The sequence below is a fragment of the Diplotaxodon limnothrissa genome, linkage group LG7, assembly GCF_057381915.1.
Source record: "Diplotaxodon limnothrissa isolate DT_005_m linkage group LG7, D_limnothrissa_male_GT1.1, whole genome shotgun sequence".
In the NCBI taxonomy this organism is placed as follows: domain Eukaryota; kingdom Metazoa; phylum Chordata; class Actinopteri; order Cichliformes; family Cichlidae; genus Diplotaxodon; species Diplotaxodon limnothrissa.
The window spans coordinates 27,821,192-27,842,532 of record NC_140602.1 but is presented as its reverse complement, the minus strand read 5'-3'; the positions used below and the strand labels follow the sequence as shown (position 1 = coordinate 27,842,532).

The following is a 21,341-nucleotide window of genomic DNA, read 5'->3' as shown; positions in this document are numbered from 1 at the left end:
AAGGTCGGTGGTTCGATCCCAGGCTGCATCCTGGCTGCATGCCAAATATCCTTGGGCAAGATACTAACCCCGTGTTTGCCTACTGGTGGTGGTCAGAGGGCCCGGTGGGGCCTGTGTCCGGCAGCCTCGCCTCTGTCAGCGCGCCCCAGGGCAGCTGTGGCTACAATGTAGCTTGCTATCGCCAGTGTGTGAATGTGTGTGTGAATGGGTGAATGACTGAATGTAGTGTAAAGCGCTTTGGGGTCCTATGGACTAGAAAAGCGCTATACAAATGCAGGCCATTTACCATTTACCAGGCCATCCAATCGAATCGAATCCAACTTTCTGTATAATCCACTTTAAAACAGCCAGCACAGGACCAAAGCTCTGTACAGTAAATAAGTTGAGAACAGTAGATAAAATGAAACAAAAAAAACCCAAAACTAAATAAAACAACTAAAAGAAAAATAAACTAAGAAAAACAACATCTCACAAGGTGTCAAAGGCCAGGGTGAAGAGACGGATTTTCAGAAGTGATTTTAAAAACAGGCAGAGAAGAGGCCTGTATAGAGGCAGTTTGGGAACTGCTACAGCAAAAGCAGAGTCTCTGAGTTTACGCTCAGTCCTGGGTACATTCAGGAACAGTTAATCAGCTAACCTGAGAGAGCGCGTGGGTGTATAAGTCAGTATCAGCTCAGAGAGATAAGATGGGGCTAGGCCATGGAGGGCTTTAAAATAACTTTAAAATGAATCCTAAAAGGAATGGGCAGCCAGTGAAGTGAAGCTAAAATAGGGGAAATGTGCTCAGACTTTAAAGTGCCAGTTAAAAGACGAGCTGCAGCATTTTGCACCCTCCGTAGATGAGTAATGGATGAAGCACTGACCCCTATATAAAGTCTGTTACAGTAATCCAGCTGAGTGGTAACAAAGTTGTGAATAACTGTCTCAAAGTGCTGCCGTGAAAGATTTGGTTTTATTTTAGCCAATTGCCTGAGCTGAAAGACGCACGATTTTATGACTGCCTTAATCTAACTGTTAAGCTTAAAGTTCAGAGTCCACTTTGACCCCGAGCTTTGTGACAGTTGGCTCATTATACTGGGCCAAGGAATCTAAAGACACATTGAAGGTCTCAGTGGGGCTACCAAAAAGCATAATCTTAGTGTTTTTGTCATTGAATTTTAAAGTTACAAGACACCCAAGCTTTAATGTCATCAAGACACTGAAGTCATGGCTGTATAGAATGTGTGCCTTTTTTCTTTACATAGATCTGACAGGCATCAGCATAAAAGTGAAAAGCAACGCTGTATTTGCTCAGTATAAAACCAAGACGGAGCACATACAAAGAAAAGAGGAGGGGGCCTAGAACTGAGCCCTGTGGGTCACCACAGAAGAGAGAAGCAGAGGAGGACACATGGTTACAGAGACTGACACAAAAAGTCTGCTCCAACAGTAGGACCTGAACCACTCCAGTGCTGTGCCTCTAATGCCCACTGCATTGCACAGCATAGGAATGCAACCTTGCAGCTACCGATCAACAAGAAGCCCTTCAAGTGCAAACCTCCGCCAAAGCAGCTCACTCTCTGCTCAGGATTTACATTGAAACTTTTAAAAATTTTAATATTTACCCTTTGGCTACAACAGGCTGAAGGTCTGCTTTGTTCTTAGCGTTCCTCAGTGCTGCTGGACTTGGTGAGGGAGATGTGGAGAAAGACTGAGACCTATAAATTAGATCAGATCAGATCACTCAAATGCACAAAACAATGCGATTCATAGTCAGTTGCTTGTTTTCAATTTTAGAAATTCTCGAGTGGCTTGACATATCTTAGCAGAATGTGTCAAAAAATGGTGTTGGAGAACAGAAACACATTAAAAACACAAACACACTATAAGATTTATGTACCTAGAGTGGCTGCCGCTGAAGGAGCTGCGTTGGGACGAGTGGCTGGAGTAGGAGCTGAATGAGGAGGAACGGCTGCGGGAACGGGACGATCCGGAGCCTGTATAGGATGAAGAGCGGGACGAGGACCTGAAACGCACATGGAATAAACCCAATTAAAATTCTGAATGGGCTACTGAAGAATTATCAAGCAATTCCTTTCTACCTTCTACACTAAAACAAAAAGTAACCAGAACAGGACGAAGGTTGTTTTTGGCTCTCAGTGCACTCCATTTGTGTAACTTCCCCCCTGAGGGTACTGAGGGGTGAAAGTACGAGACGCAAATGACCATTCCTGCAGTTAATGGGTCGCTTCTCTGCAGCTGTGACCTCACTGAGGAGAGTGAACACAAGGAAAGCGGCGGGGCCAGACGGCATCACCGGCCGTCTGCTGCGCTGCTGTGCTGACCAGCTAGCAGGTGTGTTCACTTACATCTTCAACGAGTCCCTGGCGAAGTCTGTGGTCCCCACATGCTTCAAAAGATCCACCATCATCCCTGTGCCCAAGAACAGCAAACCCTCATCCCTGAACGATTACTGGCCAGTTGCACTGACCTCTGTAGTAATGAAGGTGTTTGAGAGGCTGCTGAAGAACATCATCTCTCCTCCTCCATCCCAGACACCACAGATCCGCTGCAGTTCGCCTACAGATCCAACAGATCCACAGAGGATGCCATCGCCCACGTCCTACACACCACTCTCAGCCACGTGGACAAAAAACAGGGTAACTATGTGCGAATGCTGTTTGTTGATTACAGTTCAGCGTTTAACACAATAGTGCCCTGCAGACTGTTCACAAAGCTCAGGGATCTGGGACTTAACAGCCGTCTGTGTGCATGGGTGTTGGACTTCCTCACCGGCAGAACTCAGGTGGTGAGGGTGGGCAGGTGCTTCTCCAACAGCATCACCATCAACACAGGAGCACCTCAGGGATGTGTCCTCTCGCCACTGCTCTACTCCCTCTACACTTCAGACTGTGTGGCCACCCATGGCTCCAACACCATTGTGAAGTTTGCTGACGACACAGTGGTGTTGGGTGCCATCTCCAACAACGATGAGGCGGCCTACATGGATGAAGTGAAGAATCTGGCATCGTGGTGCCAGGACAACCACCTCCAGCTGAACGTCAGCAAGACCAAGGAGCTGGTGGTGGACTTCAGAAGGGGTCAGCACAGAGACTACAAGCCCATTATCATCAATGGAGCTCCAGTGGAGAGGGTGCAGTCCTTCAAGTATCTTGGTGTCCACATCTCCTCAGACCTGACATGGGCTGCCCACATTCAGGTCCAGACCAAAAAGGCTAGGCAGCGCCTGTATCACCTACGACAACTGAGGAAGTTCAGGGTCTCTCCAAAGATCCTCAGGATTTTCTATACAGGCGCTGTGGAGAGCATCCTCACACAGAACATGACATCGTGGTTCGGGAACAGCTGTGTGAAGGACCAAAAAGCTCTCCAGAGAGTGATCCGTACAGCAGAACGCTGCTGCAGGATTGCTCTCCCCCCGCTTCAGGACACCTACACCAGGAGATGCCGGACTAGAGCAGCGCAGATACTGAAGGACCCGTCCCATCCAGGCAACAAACTGTTCCAACTTCTGCAATCTGGTAGAAGGTTCCGCATCTTCCGGGCAAGGACAGAGAGACTCAAGAGGAGCTTCTATCCCCAAGCCATCCGTGCCCTAAACACACACACCCGCCCTCTCACATCATCTATAATTGACTGAGACAGGACTCTCTTCCAGACACTCTAAACCAAGGCACAATGTACATTTCAATTCCTTTAATTTTAAATATGTTTATATTGTCTATCCTGTAAAATAGTCAGATGTCTATTCATATTAATGTACAGAATTCACCTGCTTGCTGCTACTACTGCACATTCACCCAGTGTATATACTATATGTATGTATGTATATGTATATATATATATATATATATATATATATATATAATGTTCTTCCTCTACACCACCCCCCCAATTTTTGCACATGTCGAGGAGCGTGTCAGGCTACATTTCACTGTGTGTTATACTTGTATAACTATGCATGTGACAAATAAAGAACCTTGAACTAGGGCTGGGCCATATTATACCGTTCACGGTAATACCGGTATAATGTTAGGCAACGATAGGAAAATGAAATATCGCGATAGAATATGAGTAAAACGCGCATGCGCAGTGCCTTTGTTTTCATACGCACATGGCCGATTGTTGAGTGAAACAGATGAACCAGAATTGGTTTGTAAAAATGGTGCAACTTCAGTGATGTGGAACTGGTTTGGTGTTTGTCCGTCAGATACACGACAAAGCACATTTCTTTGCAGAACATGCAAGCGGCCGTCGGACTAAGATGCTCTTAAATCTGGGAGTAATCTGGGTCCTAAACTCCGTATCTTTCAGGTCAAACGAACACTGCAGCATCACTAAGAGTTAAAAACTGTCTAAATTCTTTCATCTTTAATAAAACGATCAGCATTGCTGCTTTACCAGGTGTAACTATGAAGTTTAACTTCCAGGCATCCATGAAAACAAAATGTATTACATTTAACGGAGTTAGAAGCTAGCAGGAAGCTAGCGGAAGTTAGCTCGCTAGTTACCTAAGCATGATATAGCATGTTCTGACTGAGAGATTTCTGAAAAAAATCAAACGTACAGCTCTGCTATCACTTCCAACATAAATGAAGACAGGAAACTAAACAGCAGTGACGTTTGTAGGGTTACTGAAGTTGGGCTAGCTGGTATATAATTATGTGCTACGTGATCGCTAGCGACACAGCTATGTTAGCATAACATAAACAGTGAAGCTGGAGGACAAACACTAACACTTTTCCACTTATAAAAGTTAACGTTAAGGTTCCTCATGGTTAGAGACAAATGCAATCGCATGGCAGGATGCTGTAAAAGGACCAATCTTCAGTCAGGAGAACAACTGAGATAATCCATCCACAATACGAGGTTAGTCATTAATATACTGCAACAACATGGGAATAGAGCAGCTGCCAGAGAATTCAACATTAATGAATCAATGGTACAGAAGTGGAGGAAGCAAGAAGAATGAGTTTAATAAAGTTTGATTTATCTGACTGCTTTGTTTCGCTTAATGTGCCTTATAATCCCGTGCACCTTATGGTCCGAAAAATACGTACTGCACACTGCAGTTTAATGTTGCAAAGCACCTCTTTTTAACTTCAGTGGATATTATACATGGTTATGCTCAGGATATGTCAGCCCATTTCTACTGGAAATGCCTTTTGGTTAAACTTTCAGCAAGGAATTTGCATTTGCACTGTTACATTTTTATAAAGCTTTAATGTACATAAAACCCAGCTTCTTGTTTAAGTGAAAATAAATGATAGGTTGTCTTTTTGCGCTAGTAATGTTGTGGAGTTGTATTTTGTCTCGCATCAATTATATCGTCAGTTATATCGTTATCGCAAATTTTCAAATATATATCGTGATAAATATTTTTGGCCATATCGCCCTGCTCTACCTTGAACCTTGAACCCTGACATCTCAGTCGTGGGGCTCTCCGGCCTTGGAGGAGCCCGACAACTCTCGCTGCAGGAGTACCTCTCGGGGCAGTATCATCCAGGGTGACACTGACCACAGATGCATCCCTGTCAGGTTGGGGTGCAACTATGATGGGCAGAGCAGTGAATGGCATTTGGTCACAGAGACTGGCTCTGAATCACATAAATGTGCTGGAGCTCCGCGCGGTGCTCCTAGCCTTACGGCATTTTCTGCCATATCTCAGGGGACGACATGTTTTTGTGAAAACAGACAACTCCACTGTAGTTGCTTATATCAACCGCCAGGGCGGTACCTGTTCCCGGCAGCTACACAGGTTAGCCAGGGAAATAATTGTGTGGAGCAGCACACGGCTCCTCTCCCTTCGAGCAACTCACGTGTCAGGAATTCTGAATGGGGGGGCGGACCTCCTGTCCAGAGGGAATCCACTGTTCGGAGAATGGAAGCTTCACCCACAGGTGGTGGAGCAGATTTGGCAGAGATATGGCCGGACTGCCGTAGATCTCTTCGCCTCGCAAGAAAACACTCAGTGCCCTCTGTTTTTCTCGCTGTCAGACGTAGATGCGTCACTGGGCATGGATGTGCTGGCCCATCCATGGCCAAACACACTGCTGTATGCTTCTCCTCCCTTCAGCCTGATCTTCCCAACACTGATCAGAGTGAGTGATCAGGGGCTGTCACTGATTTTAATAGCTCCACGGTGGCCATTCAAACAGGTGCATGGGGAGATATACGATCCCCATCCAGACCAGGAGGCTCTCTGGGCCTGGCCTGTGAAAGGTGGAATTTGAAGGCAGCAGCCATGCCTCCGAAGGTTATTGAAACCATTCCGAATGCCAGAGCCTCCTCCACTCGTTCCATTTAAAACAGTAAATGGCGGGTTTTTGAAGAGTGGTGCCATGAAAAGCAGATAATCCCTTTCCAGCGTTCAGTGGTGGAGCTGTTGTGTTTTCTTCAGGACTTGCTGGACAAAAGGAGAGCTTTTTCTACCATAAAGGTCTATTTGGCAGCTATTTCAGCCTGCCACGTGGGGTTTGGTGATAAACCTGCTGGTCAGCACCCTCTTATATGTTGCTTCATGAGGGAGGCACGTCAAACGCTCCAAGTCGCTAGACCACTGGTCCCTTTATGGGATCTGTCAGTCGTTTTAGATGCCCTCTTTAGATGCCCTCTTCCACCACCCCTTTGAGCCTATCGGGGCAGTGGGGTTGAAGTTTCTCTCTCTTAAAACCGCTCTGCTGTTGGCTGTAACCACAGCCAAGCGAGTTAGTGAATTAAAGGCTCTGTCTATTCACCCCTCTTGTCTACAGCTGACCCCGTGACTCACTAAAGCGTGTCTAAGGCCTAACCCAGCCTTTGTCCCTAAGGTGTTGGAAACTGGATAACACCTTTCATTATTAGGCTCCATGTTAAGCCTAATATGGAGAAGTCCCTACCTTGAGGAGTTGGACACAGAGATTGAAGAGCCTGATGGTCGATGACGCCGGCGGCCCCGTGGGGGCGAGCCCGGTGCCGGACGTCTCCTGGGGGATTTGGACCGTCGCCATGGGTCCTTCCACTCATCTGGTCGTCTCATGATTGGAACAACCTCCTTCTTTGATGGGGGCTCAATCGGCCTGCTGACAAAATTGAAAAGTTGAAATCCAATTGAATTTTTTATATATATACACCTTATATAACTATAATCTTAATGAAAAAGAAAAGTTTTAAGCCAAATCTTGCAAGTAGGGACTGTGTCTGTCTCCCAAATCCAAAATGAAGGTCGTTCTACAGAAGAGCTGCCCTGAAAGCTAAGGGCTCTGTCTTAGGAACTACAAGTAAGCCTGCAGTCTGACAGTGAAGTGCTCTGGTTGGGGTGAGGTATTTAAAATAAGATGCGGCCTGATTATTCAAAACCTTGTATGTGAGGAGAAGAATTTTAAAAAAGATTCTGGAATTAACAGAAAACCAACGAATAAAAGCAAGTATGCGAGAAATAGGATCTCTCTTTCTAGTCCCTGCAGCATTTTGGATCAACTAAAGGCTTTCAAAGAGCCGAAAATTAATAAATTACAATAGTTGAGCATGGAAGTAATACATGCATGAAGGCATTCAGGGGGTCACGTGACCAAGACAACAGCTTAATAGAGAAGCTCTGGGAACCATGGTCTACATTTTTAAAAACAACCCTTACAAACTGTCAATCTCTCTGTATAAGGACACAGTATGTCAAAAACCTACAGCAGCTAGGCATCCCACAAAGGGAAATGCCAGTGTTCAAAACAGGTTCTGTGTTCAGTGTGTGCGAGTGCTTGAATGTATAATGTATGTGTAAATTTGTGGTTTTTGTTTGTTTTGTTGGGGGGGTTTTTGTGCACAATCTAAAAGACACCAGGATAATATAATAACAACATATAGCGAGGACCAAACAGGAAAGTTTCATTGTTAATATAATGAGCTGGAATGTCAGCGCAAAGAGAAAACTAAATGAAACAAGTATTCAATAGAATACAAGACTTTAAATCTAAGATGATCTTAAATGCGATAAATGCATCTGACCACATCAGACATAAAATTGCTGACTAAATGTTTATTTCACATTTGTCTTAACAGTTAGGCAAGAGGGGTTGCCATCCCTATACACTAGTCAATGTAACTCCGCATGGGAGTTACATTGTCATTCAAGTTAATATCCTCTCACAAAAATAAATTATATGTCTATCTGTGTGTAGCCCATTGATGACAACCCGTTTTTTTGAGAGAATATTTTTAACTGTCTGCTTTAGAAGGAATCTACACTGTAGGAAGGGACTTTAACTTTACTCAGTAATGGACAGATCCACCCAGACTGACAAAACATGCAAAAAGAAAGAAAGAAAGTGCCATTCATGCGCTATTTTTTTTTTAAATATCCAAAGAGTTACAATCCCAAGTCAAAAAATGCTTCTATATTAGATGTAGTATTGTGATTAGTGATCATGCTGCAATCTCTATGCAAGTTCAATGAGATGGAGACTGCAAACAATTTTGTTAACGGATCAAATTTTTGGTGAATTTGTAGAAAGATGCATAGACAAATACTATGAAAGAAATGAATCTGAAAACAAAGCAAGTATTATGTGGAAGGCTTTTAAAGCCCATTCTTATCCTTAGTCAGCTGTCAATGTTGCCCACTCTGGTTCCTGGAAGACAATAAACATTGGTTGCTGTTTCTTTCTATCTACTTTATTTTTATTTTTTGAGAGAAACCATTCATAAAAGCCAGACTAAACAAATCCTTTTTTCGCTTCTTATCTGCTAACCTGTTGTGCATCAGACATGTAATAATGGCTGAATAAAGCGTAAAATATACCCTGTTACTGTTTTGACAAGTCATTAATGTGACCTGCACATTATTGTGTGTATGCTGTATTTATTCAAAGCATGAGATGTAGAGGTTTAATCTAAACGTTCCAATTAGTAGGGAACATGCTCTAACTCCTCAGTCACAGCTCTTATGAAAACATTTAGTCAAGAAATTGATATGGACATGAGAATTATATTAGGAATTAAAAAGCTAATAATTATAAAAAAAAATAGTGAAAAGAATAACATGTCATAATTTCAATATTTATCATCTCCCATTATGTTCTTGTTAAAACGCACATTTGTGTTTTTGTTTAGCTTATCTGTGTACGCAATTGAGTTAAAAATTGTATACATAACGTCTTATTTTATAGTGTAACCTTCATGTGTTTTATCTAAAGCACACTCTGTGGATTTACATGCTAATTATATTGACAGGATTCTTTCACTGTCTTTTTAAAGATTCACTAGCTTAGCTTGTAGCCAACTCGCAAGCAGCATGGCCTCTTCACCTGTCCTTGCTGCACTTTCCTGCTCAGTGTGCCAAATATCCTGAGCAGCCAGAAAAACTGGAGAGCTGGGTGACGGTAGGGATGAAGTACCGTCCTAAACAGAAGCCTACAGTACACCACCAACCTCTTCATGTGTCTGAGGGAAATTGAAAACAGCTGGCTAAGGGGCAAATGTAAAATCTGTAAAATTATAATTCACATTGACAATAATGACACCCGGTAATTTGAATCGGACACCAAAATTGATATTGAATGGCTGAGTAACTATATCAGTTAAAGTCTAACGAGCTTGGAAAGAAAAAGCGTCTGGACGTCTGTTTCTTGAAGATGCCTCACCTCTCATCCAAGAAGCTTCTTCAGTTCTAAGAGCAACTGGTGGAGAGTCCCAGATTTTTAAGCCCTATTGAGAGTGTCCTGGACCCCCTATTGATCCTCTGCCTAATTCCACTTAGCCAAGGTCCGAAAACGGATGCCTTGATGATGACATTTTATTACAGCAATTCGAGGATGCTGAAGGTATTACAGGTACTGCACTGCTGTGGTTTGTATCATATCTATCTAATAGACTCCAATGGGTTCATGTAAATGGAGAGTCCTCTTCACAAACTAAGGTTAATTATTGAGTTCCACAGGGTTCTGTGGTAGGAACAATTCTATTTACATTATACATGCTTCCCATAAGCCCCTTTTCGGTTTTCCCTGATGATGATGAAAAAGAAACATTTTGATCCAACACCTTCAAAGCCCTTTGGACCTCCATGTCATCCAGAGAAGAAAAGCTGAAGGGTTAAACCGCAGATTCAGTTTAAATGGCTGCAGAGAGAGCATGCTGCTCATTAAGCGTTATAAATCTAAAAGAAAAATTCAAATAGATACCCTGAAGAAAGAAAATGTTCATTACAGCAGTTAATACAGCTAACATTAAAATGTTCGTGGCAGTTTAACATTTCGATAACTGTTCAATACTGACATGTGAAGTTATTTCAGTGGAAACACAAAGACACCGCAGATGATACTTATTTGCAACAGTATCAGTAGCTAGTCAAGTTAATTTTTAATATTAATTAGTGTCTGAGAATTTAGTTTTTCACGGCCCTAGTTTAGCAGAGAGTTATCTGTTTCACGTTCACTTTTTAATTATCATTTTAAATTGTTTTACTCTGACTCTGAAATATTTATTATTACCAGATTTATTAACTGATTTGTTGACTAAGCATTGGGAATGATAACTGGTACACTTATACTTACTGCAACTTAAATTTATTAACTAATTTTTTTTCTTCTCTTCAGTTTTACTACTGTAATTTGAATACTGTGATAAAGCAACAGTTAGGATATGAGCATGCTTTCCTACATTAGTCACTGAGGTCATAAAACAAGCTCTGCTAGAGTGAGATAAAAAGCTGCTAAATGCGTTCAGACATTCAGGTGCAATGAGCTAACTTCCTCCTCATAAATGACCGAAAGAAAGTGGAAAAATGTCACTGGTACATCATAAAGTATTTTTAAAAATGTACAAAGGGTCACGCTTGATGAATGACGGATGAACAATGTCCTAGAATAACAATTTTGTCCTTGTATTTTTAGAACTAGTACTTATTACCTAAGAACATTGTCAAAGCTGATTGATTAAGTTGAAAGAGCAGAACTAAAAATCAAAATCGGCTTATTAACAGCAAAGAGCACAACTCAAAATCATTTCCCAAAACAGACCTGGGAATTTTTTCCCTTCTTTAGATTAAAACGGGTATGATGCAAACAACACTTCAATCATCACTCGATGGAGCTCAAAAATTTCTCCATTATGACATAAAGATGATCATTTTTCCACCAAACAAAACAGAGGAACCCAGTGTTTTCACACAACAATATTGATGTATGATATTAGTATTTATTATTCCCTAGCTTACATATCCCTATTTCCCACATTGTTTTGGACAAAGGTATTAAAAAGGTAAAATGACTAACTGTTATCGTTTGTGTAGCCCATTTTACTATTATGTCAGAATCAGAAAAATATTTGCCAATAAACCAAACTTTGTATCAAATGAAAATTTTTACTCTAAAAAATTTATATCAATCCATAAGTAAATAAGTCAAGTATCAACTGTCAAAATATGTCATTTAATTTTGTTTTATATTATGTGTCTCTTAAATAGAGTTAAACACCTCTAATATATTTATATTTACATATATAAGTTTTCATGCGTCGATAAAAAAGATCTTCCATGATGACATCCCTTGACTAGCACAAGACAGCTACAATATTTAAATACATAAGGGATTTTCCCTATGTTAGTTTAGTTTTGTTTAAACACTGCGAAGGTTCCAGTGATCTTCTTCAAGTGTGTATCGTGTAAATATTTGTTGGAGGAAATGAATACTAGTGGATATTCCCACTAAAGGGTAAACAGTATGTTGGCATATAGAACTCCTTAAAAATGCTCACAGGAAACCTTTTGTGATTTATTATTATACTATATGTGTACCCTGCAAACAGTTTGAAGCAGTTACCTAAAATTACATTGGATAAAAATAAAAAAATAATGACTGCAGGTTCTTTGCACTTGCAAGTAAACAAAAGGTACACATCGCCTAGGGAACGAGAAATTCCACTGTGATGTGATGCAAGAGCAATGAAGTCATGTTACGAGATTACAACTCACAAATCTAAAAATAGAACTACAACAAAACACAAGTTATTTTTATCTCAAAATTCTTATCGACTTAATGTTTCCCGTGAGAAAGGATCAAAAAAAGGAAGTTGGGCAATTAAAGCCAGGAAGCCCATGGTGTACACCAAAGGTTATGGGATATTTCCAGAACTTTATAAGTGTAATTAATCAGATCTAAAAAGTCTTCTGGAAAGCACAAGCCAGATTAGATTTCCAGTTTCATTAATTAATTTGATTCTACGGCTATTTACTTACATATTACTTATTGCTTATTACTACTCCCAAATTTCCCTTTGTGGGACAATTAAAGGATTATTCTAATTACTTGTACATCTGTGATCTTTTTAAATTTGTACTTGTAATTTGTACTACTCTTTTGTAATTTTCATGTTTGCATGTTAAAAAGGCAGAAGGCAATAATCTCACTGAAAGTCATGGCATTAAGAATGGGAGTTGTAGAACACGTTTTTGTCTATTGTTTTTACAAGAATGGTTTGCCTTTATCCGGTTTATCCAGATGAGTAACCTCAGACTTAAGAATTAAGATGGTTAACAAAAAGAGAAGGCAACTAGACATGCCTTTTTATTAAAACAGTTGCTGTTACAGAATAGATAATACAAATATGCTTGGCAAAAGAGCTAAAAGGCTAGTTCTGTGGTTTTATTTATGGTATGGTTTGTCTGTTAACTTATTATTAACTGTCTTTATATGCGAGGAATAGTTTTGCGTTAAATCTATGGTCTGGCAACCCTAAGTTGAATTAGTGAAGGAGATACAAGAAAAGAAAGAAGGAAATAAAAGTCCCATGATTTACTCGTTTTCTCAACCATGATAAGGTGAAAGCAGCTCTTTGAACATGTTGATGTTGTTGAGATTCCAGGACACAGAAAGGTCATCATTATTGCTTTTGAGGCTGATGAGGAGACTTCCATAATTTCAAAACTAGAGACTATGAGTGGGGAAAAACAACACACACACACACACACACACACACACACACACACACTAAATAGTAATTTCATAATAACAAAGTAGTCTTTGTAATTTTTCTTCCTTCTGTCACCTCTGCCTTAGCTGATGTAACAAAAACAAACAAACAAATAAAACAAAAACAAAACAAAAAAACCCAAGATGAACTGGGAGTTGCTAGTACAATAATTTTCCATTGGTAACATCTCTCCACTGTGACTTACAAATAAAAATAATCTTACCAATCATTCTTTAATGAGTCATTACGATGATCATTGTGAGGAGTCCCCTTACTAAATGTTTTGGATGTTTTAATGTGCTGTGTGCACATTGTTGATATTATTACAGTGTCATGTTTACTTTAACAACGCACAACATTGTATACTTTTAGACAATATTTCCAGGGAAACACCAACAGTGCTACGAAATCATGTACTCATTAATTAAAAGTGTCCCAAATGAGGAGCAGAAAAGAAAAAAAAGACAACATAAACTACTACTAATAATAATAATATTGGGATATTAAAGAGATGTAGAAAAAAGATCAAGTTGCAGTTGAAATATATGAATTCATTATTAAAATAAACTTTCTATGGAACATTATTTTTTGTATTATTATACATTTCAATTTCAATGTGCCACGCAGGGTTTGACTGACAGATGGTTTTCTGGGGAACTTAATGGTCATAGTAATCGCTAACACAATGCTTACTAAATATATTAGTATAACTATCATCTAATACAAGGTTTATGGCACAGCTGCACTAAATTAACAGTATTAACAATTCCCCAAATAATTCTTTATGTTTCTCTAATAGTCAATTCACCAGTATGTGCCCTTTAATCAAAATTTTTATTTTAATGCTAAAATAAAGTAATTTTTAATTGAAACATTTAACAAATTAAAAATATATAAATAAACAAAATAGTCAAGCACATTGTAATGTTATGCTGTAATAATGAAATTATTGTATTTTGATTAAGATTGCAAATGACGCACACACACACTGACACACTCACTCACTCTCCTCCCACCTCTGTGTAACTATGTTGGTCCGCAATCATTTTCACATTGCTAAACAAGAGAACAAATATAAGGTTTCGCTGTGACCATGGCCAAACACTCCAGTTTAAATGTGGGGGACAGAGCCTTGTCACATGTGAGAAGTTTGGTCCAAGTTGGACAAGTTACATGTGAATAAGAGCAATATAAAATTTCATGGTGAATAATCGAAGTTCGCCATGGCGTTACATGCACTCAAAAGTTCTGCAATTTAATATGGCCTAGGTCATAACTTTAGACTGACCAAATGTAAAGTTGATGAAATAAAATCCCTAAGAAAAGTTCACAAACGTGTAACGAAATTGCCAAAATGGCACAGTAAAATTAAAACGGCCCACTTCCTGTTGGGGTTGGGTCACAGGTCCCATGGGCTTTTTTCTGCATTGTGGGATGTTACATTTGTGTACCAAATTTCAATCATGTAGCTCAATCTATGTGCTGGCAATACTTTCATAGGTGGCGCCATAGAGCCATTTTGCAACACCCATGCTGGAAAACAATAAAATGCATACATTTCAACCAGTTTGCCTGAAATATGTTACTCACTTCGGAGGAAGGCTGATTGGAGAGCGTGGTTTCAGTTTGTCCTCATCTTTCTTCTCCCTGGTGTCTCGAGGAGGACGCATCCTTGGCCTTTCCTTCTCATCTCGCTTCATCCGGTCCCGCTCCCATTCTTCTTTCCGCCGCATCCTCTCCTTCTCGCGCTCCCTTTCTCTCTCCCGCTCCCTTTCTCGCTGGCGCCTCTCCCTCTCGCGATGGTCTCGTTCCCTCTCTCGATCACGGTTCCGCTCCCGAGGGTCGCGATCGCGTTCACGCTCCTGCTGAGATGGGAGTTTTAAAAAACGAAAAGTGGTCCTTAACAATGCATATGTTCTGATAGAACACACACACACATTCAAATATAATTATTCTACATTATTTTTGTTGTACTTCATCTTTCTTATCGTGTCTCTGAAGAATATACAATTAATGTTTTACAGTAATTGCATACCATTTCCAATTATAGTGTAAAGTAACAGTATGATAACAGATCACACTTGACAGTATGAATGATTCCTTTTTACTATAGGGAGGCTACTGACCTCACTGTGGCCCTTCAAACAAAAAAAGTTTGAGATTACTTTAGTCGCAGCGAAGCTGTGACCAAAGAGACGTTTGCATGATCCGATACAAAATTCAGGCCATTGCCAATGGTAACATTTTGCGCAGCCCTCCATGGAAAGAAATGTCTAATAAGGCAGCAAAAAACAAAACGGTCTATGAAAGAGATATACTTTGACACACTCTTAGCTGGCCTCATAGGCCACATAACAAACTAGGAAGGACCACCAATGGCACAGCAGCCACACCTGAGGTAAACTGTTATGTTACAGTGCTCCAGAAGACCAAACTACAAGTGTCTGGCTCTGCTTGTATCGTGGGGTGGATACTCACACTGTAGTGATAAGGAAGAGGAGCTTCAGTGTACTGCACTCTAAAATTTTCATATTGACCACCTCGCCACAGGGCTTCCATTTCATAGTCATAGTATGGGTCAGCATATGGATCTCTGCAGGAGGAAGAAAGAAAGTTAAAAAACTTTACAGAATTTAATATGCCAAACTTTTATGAATGATTTTGCTTCCATGAGAAATAATTTCATCTGCTACTACTTCTTTCCACTGGTCCCTTTTGGGGGTAGCAGATCAGCTACGTTGAGCTCACCCTATCCTAATTCAATTCAATTTTAATAACATAGCACCAAGAGGATGCTATACATTTTGGTCTATACATTGATTCCATGATTTCTTTTTTAACTCCAATTGCTTATTTGTACTATGCTTTCATTTCAGACTGAAATCAAACTGCATAATTTTCAATAAAAAACACTGGAAAAAATTGGGGTGTCCTAAAACTTTTGACCGATAGTTCACTCTCAGACTGGTGACTTGTAGTTCCTATTTTTTTTTAAACTGGAATGGGAGGCAGAGCCTTCAGCTTTCAGGGCCCCTGTTCTGTGAAACTAGGTCCCATTTGGGTTAAAGACACCCTCCCTACTGTCAAGAACTTCCTTATGTATAAAGCTTATAGTTGGGGCTGAATCAGGTGACCCTGAATCCTCTTTTAGTAATGCTGCAATAGTCTTAGGCTGCTGGGGGATTCCCATGATACACTAAGTATTCCTCCTTCATTCACCCTTTTACTCACATTGTATTTCATCATCATCATCACCTTTATTTATAAAGCACTTTAAAACAACCACAGCTAATACAAAGCGCTGTACATTGGAACTATATAATAAAATTACATAAGATATAAATAAAAGCCAAATAAAGGAAAAAGTAAAATAATTAATTAAATAACTATTTAATTATAAGAGGAACTCAGTCTCACTGAGGTTAAAAGCCAAAGAATAAAAGTGGGTTTTAAGACGTGATTTAAAAGTGGACAGTGAAGGGCCCTCTCTAACGTGCAAGGGCAAACTATTCCATTTAGGACCCACGATAGGAAAGCCTCTGTCCCCTTTGAGCTTGAGCTGGTCAGCTGACCTGAGAGACCGACAGGGTGTGTGGGGATGAAGAAGCTCAGACAGGTTAGGTGGGGCAAGATTGTGAACAAACATAAGAATTTTAAAATGAACTCTAAAAGACACAGGCAGCCAGTGCAGAGAGGGGTTATATGCTCTCTTTTACGAGTTCCTGTTAGGAGTAATGCAGCAGCATTTTGAACCAGCTGCAGACGTGAGAGCAACGACTGATCGCTCCCCACATAAAGTGAGTTACAGTAGTCCAGACGGGAAGAAATAAAAGCATGGATCACTGTTTCAATGTGCTGCCTAGAAAGAAAAGATTTCACTCTTGCCAGTTGCCTTACATGATAAAAACTGGACTTTTTATACACAACCCTGCATTTAATGAACAGCCCTGGAACTTTCTTCCTGCTAAAAGTGAGTTTTTCCTTCTCACTGTCACCAAAGGCTTGCCTTTTCTCTACTATTGTAGGGCCTTGACATTGCAAAATAAAGCGCACTAAGGTGACTGTTGTTGTGATTTGACGCTATTGACGTGAATACTGTTTCTACCCAAGTATTCAAAGAAGGCATGACCTACTGTGACAAATTCATTAAAACCATTACAAATCTGCTCAGTTGACTAGTGATAATATAGATTCTGAAACATATTCAAACTGAAACTGGTTTGAAAGCTCTGTGTTATGAGTTTTATTAAACTTACCCATATATGGGATCTCTGAAGTCCATTTCACTAAAAAGGAGAAGCAGATCAGCATCAACAGAAAATATTATGATGTGTGTACTAGGAAATAATGGTGTTTATAGTTAACGGTAAACTGGTACGAGTTTTGCTGTCTTGACAGCTACACTATATTACCAAAAGCGTTCCCTCGTCTGTCTTCAGACATATGAACTTGAGCAGCATCCCATTCCTAATTCACAGGGTTTAATATCATGTAGCCCCTCCTTTTGCATCTACAACAGCTTTAGCTCTTCTGGGAAGGCTTTCACAAGGTTTAGGAGTGTGTTTATTCTTTCAGAAGTGAATTTGTGAGGTCAGAGACTGATGGTGGATGAGAAGGTCTGGCTCACAGTATCTGCTCCAATTCATTCCAATAGGTTGAATTAGAGCAGATAGGTTCAAGTCAGGACTCTGTGCAGGACAGTCAATTTCTTCCATGCCAAACTCACCTATCTAGGTCTTTATGGACCTTGCTTTGTGCACTAGTGTGCAGTCATGTTGGAATAGGATGGGACCTTCCCTTTGGGAGCATGAATTTATCAAATTGACTACCACTTCGTAGCTGACTTGCTTTTCTTTCCAATCACCTCCACTTTGTTATCATACCACTTGTAGTTCACTGTGGAATATTCAGTAGCAATGAAATTTCACAATTGGACTTGTTGCACAAGTAGCATCCTATTACGGTACCATGTGTGAATTCACTGAGTTAAGATGAACCATTGTTTCACAAATGTTTGTAGAAGCAGCCTGCATGACTGGGTGCTTGTTTTTATACACCTCTGGCCATGAAATTGATTGGAACACCTGAATTCAACAATTTGGATGGTTGAATAAATACCTTTGGCAATATAGAGTATATTATGAGCACAAGATAAGAAAAAACAGCCAGTAGTCAGGGTTTCAGGATAACTTTAGGAACTTTCTGAAAAAAAAAATGAGTATAATCAAATACACCAATATCTAAAATCCCTGTTGGGATGGGACTTGTGGCCTATGGAGGTGGGCTCAGGTGTAATCAGAGCAACACTTGACTTTCTGTTTATCACCTGTTTTTCTATCGACATCAACAAGCCTAACATTCCAGCTAAACTTCAGGGGGGTTCTATTTGAGACTTATGCTTTGTGTGAATGTTACTGTCATGTGGGCTACTTTTAGGTGTTGACAGAAACTACATGAAGTGAAGTAAGTCATACTCTCTGATAACACGGTAGCTGCGTTCTCTGAAGAAATCATTTTCTTTGTCAAACTCTCTCTCATCCTCTCCAATCGTCACATTAAACCGTTTCTCCTCAAAGTCAGGCTCCTGCTCCTTACGAATGGTGGCCTTCTTCAGCACCTGTGAGATCCAAACACATACAGAACAATCTGAAATACTGACAATCTGTGACTGATGTCATCAATTAGCCCACATTAACACACAAAGTTTTATCATGACAGGAATATCGGTGAGACTACGTTCCAAGTTCAGTATGTCTAATACTATGAATGGCTTGCTGAAACTGGTCAGTTCAGAAGTTAGGTACCCCCTTGTAAGTAAAATAATTACTGTCAAAAGTGTCTGTGAAGGTTCTCAGTCATCCAGGTCATTGTAGTCAAAGGAGCTTGCAAAGAAAAGTATCTGGACTTCTTTAAGTTGCTTGAAGACATTTCACCTCTCATCCGAGAAGCTTCTTCAGTTCTAAGGTCAAATGGTGGAGAGTCCCAGATTTAAACCTAGTGGGAGTTTCCCCCCACAGAGGGACAAAAGGACCCCCTGATGATCCTCTAATCCCCTGAGCCAAGGTGTGAAACTGGGTGTGGGTCACAATCAGCCAGGGTTTCGGGTGAGCTCATTGAGAAACCTGGCCCCACCCTATCATGTGATTTCCTGAGGTCAGATGGCCCAGGATGTGAGTGGGCGTTAAGGCGTCTGGGGAGGGAACTCAAAACTGGATTATAGATGGCAGACAGTTGGTGTCGTAAACCACCGCCTCTGTTCAAAGATGGTCGCTCACAGTGGACATAGATGGCTTTTTTCACTCCTCTTTCAAACCATCTGTCCAAAATGTGAACATTGGCATCCTCGAAAGAGTGTCCTTTATCCTTAAGATGCAGATGGACAGCTGAGTCTTGTCCTGTGGAGGATTGCCCAGACCTCTACATTGGAGAGACCAAACAGCCACTTCACAAGCGCATGGCACAACATAGAAGAGCCACCTCCACAGGACAAGACTGCCAATGTTCACATTTTGGATAGAGAGGACAGATGGTTTGAAAGAGGAGTGAAAGAAGCGTGAGCGACCATCTTTGAACAGAGGCGGTGGTTTACGACACCAACTGTCTGCCATCTATAATCCAGTTTTGAGTTCCCTCCCCAGACGCCTTAACGCCCACTCACATCCTGGGCGATTACAGGATCATCAGGGGGTCCTTTTGTCCCTCTGTGGGGGGAAACCCACTAGGTTTCAATCTGGGACTCTCCACCATTTGACCTTAGAACTGAAGAAGCTTCTCGGATGAGAGGTGAAACATCTTCAAGCAACTTAAAGAAGTCCAGAGGCTTTTCTTTGCAAGCTCCTTTGACTACTGTCAAAAATCTGTTGATGTTCTTCCAGAAACAAAAAGAGCTTGTTTCAACAGGACTGTTTATATAGTGCACCTATTTTTGTCCAAAATGATGTTAACATCTATGCAAACTAATTTCCAATACTTGACCCCGCAAGTGATTTTCCCTTTTAACTTCACTCTCTCATGCTCAGCGGGATACGTGGTAAAAAACCTTACATTTCATTTACAGTGATGTTGTCATAAACTTGATTATTATTCATTATTAATTGCACCCATCTTGTTAATTTCACTCTACATGAAAATGTGAAATCATTAGCAGTAAAGACTCTCACTATGCAAGAATTTTATTCACACATTTAAGTTCAGTGTGAGTGTCTTCACTTTCACGCTTGTAACTCAAAACTGGCACCTGAGCAGATTATCATTTTATTTTTTTTTGCTTAAGCTTCAACTTTTAACAAACACCTTGTTGGCAAAATGCAAGACATCAAAACACATTTGGTTAACAAATTAGGCTTTATAAATGTTTACCAGGCTAAAGGGTAAGGCTTTCCAAGCTGCCTACAGGAAAATACAATAAATTCTATTTGTAAGCATTTGCTTGGAATGCCGTTAAACAGACTATAATGGCAGGTAGTTAACACACACACACACACACGCACACACACCGCAGTGTGATTGGCTTTCCATTTGGCGGAAGCTCAATTTAGTTTTCAGTGACAAGCAGTGGAACTGTTTACCTCTTTAGCATGGCGCAGTCCTCTCTCCCAGGCACTCTCCACAGGAGGTTCCACTGGAGGTGGTGGTGGAGGCAGTTCCTCCACAGCAGGAGCAGCCTGAAACAGCGAAGAATAATTAATTTATCTTACTTGCAGAGAGATACAGAAGAAGCCTGATGAGATTCTCAGCAGAATTCAAGCTAGCGCAGAATTCACAACATTGATTCACGTCCTACAATACAAAAAAAACAAAAAAAGCATGATAGATGGGTCTTAGCAGTACTAAGTACAGTCACTGTAACAGAGGCACACATACCCAAGGATTATTGGGTATGAGTGGGTGTGGTCCTCCAGGAGGTGCCCCATTAGGTGAGAAGAGATCTGGCTTACTGATGAGGGAATAGTTTCCTTTGTCATTGACTCCAGGGTGGATAAAGCGACAATTCATTCCCCAGGTACAATTTCCTGAAGAAGGCACAACAATATTTATTATTTACTACTGTAACTTTGCTTGGGGTTTACAGAAATTTTTTTAAGTATTATATGTCAACATTGATACTCTTGAATTCAGGCACCAATATGAGAGAAAGATTCTTGAAGAAGTACTTCCGATAGTATTCCATTTTCTTAATCTGACCAGTATTCTGTTATTTATGTTAGGAAGTATGTTGTGGGAAGGGCTACTGTTCAGTTCAAAAGATAAATTACAAATCTTTATTATCATCTTGCAGCAAATTATGGTGATACTCAATCTATGTGAAACTTTAAAAATTTGCAGTAAAAGATATAATGGATCAACAGTTTCACTTAAAAGTTTCTTGTTTTCAAAGTTTCTTATTAAGTGTCTAAAAG

The 21,341-nt window shown here is 40.4% G+C and overlaps 1 protein-coding gene across 1 annotated transcript in view; it reads right to left on the bottom strand.

Moving 5' to 3' along the window:
* Positions 1–21,341, bottom strand: part of zc3h18 (zinc finger CCCH-type containing 18) — a 59,798-nt gene that overhangs the window by 19,500 nt on the left and 18,957 nt on the right. Inside the window, exons 4-12 of the mRNA XM_085359518.1 lie at positions 20,806–20,954; positions 20,511–20,606; positions 18,417–18,559; positions 17,199–17,228; positions 15,421–15,535; positions 14,533–14,804; positions 6,879–7,061; positions 1,880–2,005; positions 1,605–1,697 (exon numbers count right to left, since the gene is read on the bottom strand). Of these exons, the coding sequence (XP_085215644.1) occupies positions 1,605–1,697; positions 1,880–2,005; positions 6,879–7,061; positions 14,533–14,804; positions 15,421–15,535; positions 17,199–17,228; positions 18,417–18,559; positions 20,511–20,606; positions 20,806–20,954 (1,207 nt within the window). The remainder of the gene's footprint in view (positions 1–1,604; positions 1,698–1,879; positions 2,006–6,878; positions 7,062–14,532; positions 14,805–15,420; positions 15,536–17,198; positions 17,229–18,416; positions 18,560–20,510; positions 20,607–20,805; positions 20,955–21,341) is intronic.